Source organism: Bison bison, unplaced genomic scaffold, assembly GCF_000754665.1.
Source record: "Bison bison bison isolate TAMUID 2011002044 unplaced genomic scaffold, Bison_UMD1.0 scf7180017864094, whole genome shotgun sequence".
Classification (NCBI taxonomy): domain Eukaryota; kingdom Metazoa; phylum Chordata; class Mammalia; order Artiodactyla; family Bovidae; genus Bison; species Bison bison.
In genome coordinates this window covers 991,728-992,525 of record NW_011494666.1, presented here as the reverse complement: position 1 = coordinate 992,525, position 798 = coordinate 991,728, and the positions used below count along the sequence as shown (strand labels likewise).

The 798-nt window shown below is 59.6% G+C and overlaps 1 protein-coding gene across 1 annotated transcript in view; it reads right to left on the bottom strand.

Annotated features, from left to right (window-relative positions):
- Window positions 1-798, bottom strand: part of ADAMTS1 (ADAM metallopeptidase with thrombospondin type 1 motif, 1) — a 10,011-nt gene that overhangs the window by 7,620 nt on the left and 1,593 nt on the right. The window contains exon 3 of the mRNA XM_010838469.1: window positions 666-797. Coding sequence (XP_010836771.1) covers window positions 666-797 — 132 coding nt within the window. The remainder of the gene's footprint in view (window positions 1-665; window position 798) is intronic.

Here is a 798-nt window from a genome sequence, read left to right as displayed (position 1 = left end):
GGGGGGCGAGGAGGGGGGGCGAGCCGCGCGGAGAGACCTCCCAGGCAGGTCCAGTCGAGGGGCCCCGCCGCCGCCAACCGGTCGGGGTCAGCCTGGTAAGCCGGGAAGGAGACACCGGCCAGCAGAACAGAGGTCCTAACGCAGCTGTCCAGGCTCCAGGGCTGCGCATTCCGAGGGTCTCTCTCCCCCGCCCTCCATCTCCGCCCTCCTGCGGTCTCTGGGTGCGCGAACAGGCAGCGGTTACAAAACTAAGCGGCCAGTTATAACTCGACCGAACGACACATGGACGATAGTTCGCAAGAAATTAACAAGGCAGAAAGAAGTCGCAAAAGCTCACTGTGGACTCAAGTGGAGGGGCTGAGTTACCAGCTCTCCCTTCCAGATCCAAACGCTTCTCCTTAGCAGAAAAAAGAAAAGAAAAGAAAACAAAAAACAACCCACTGATAACTTATGTCCTCTCTTGATCATTCGTGATTGGGGCAAATGGTGAGTTCACCAACCCAGATCTTAAAACACAAATCAGCACCACCACGTCTCGGTCCTGTCCGCAGACACAGTCTTCCGTCTGCCAACAGGACTTTACCCTCAAGTCGTGCAGCCCAGAGAAGGAAGGGAGGGGGAGATGAATGGAGAGGTAAGTGGGAGCCGCTCTTCTGGACTGATACCTGTTCGGTGTACCGGGCGCTGGGGCGCTCGGTCCCGTAGCGCCCACTGCACAGTGGCGTCCTCGCCCTCTGGCCCCGCGCCCCCCGCCAGCTGGGTCTCGTCATCCAAGACCCCGCACTTGGCGCCGCCGTC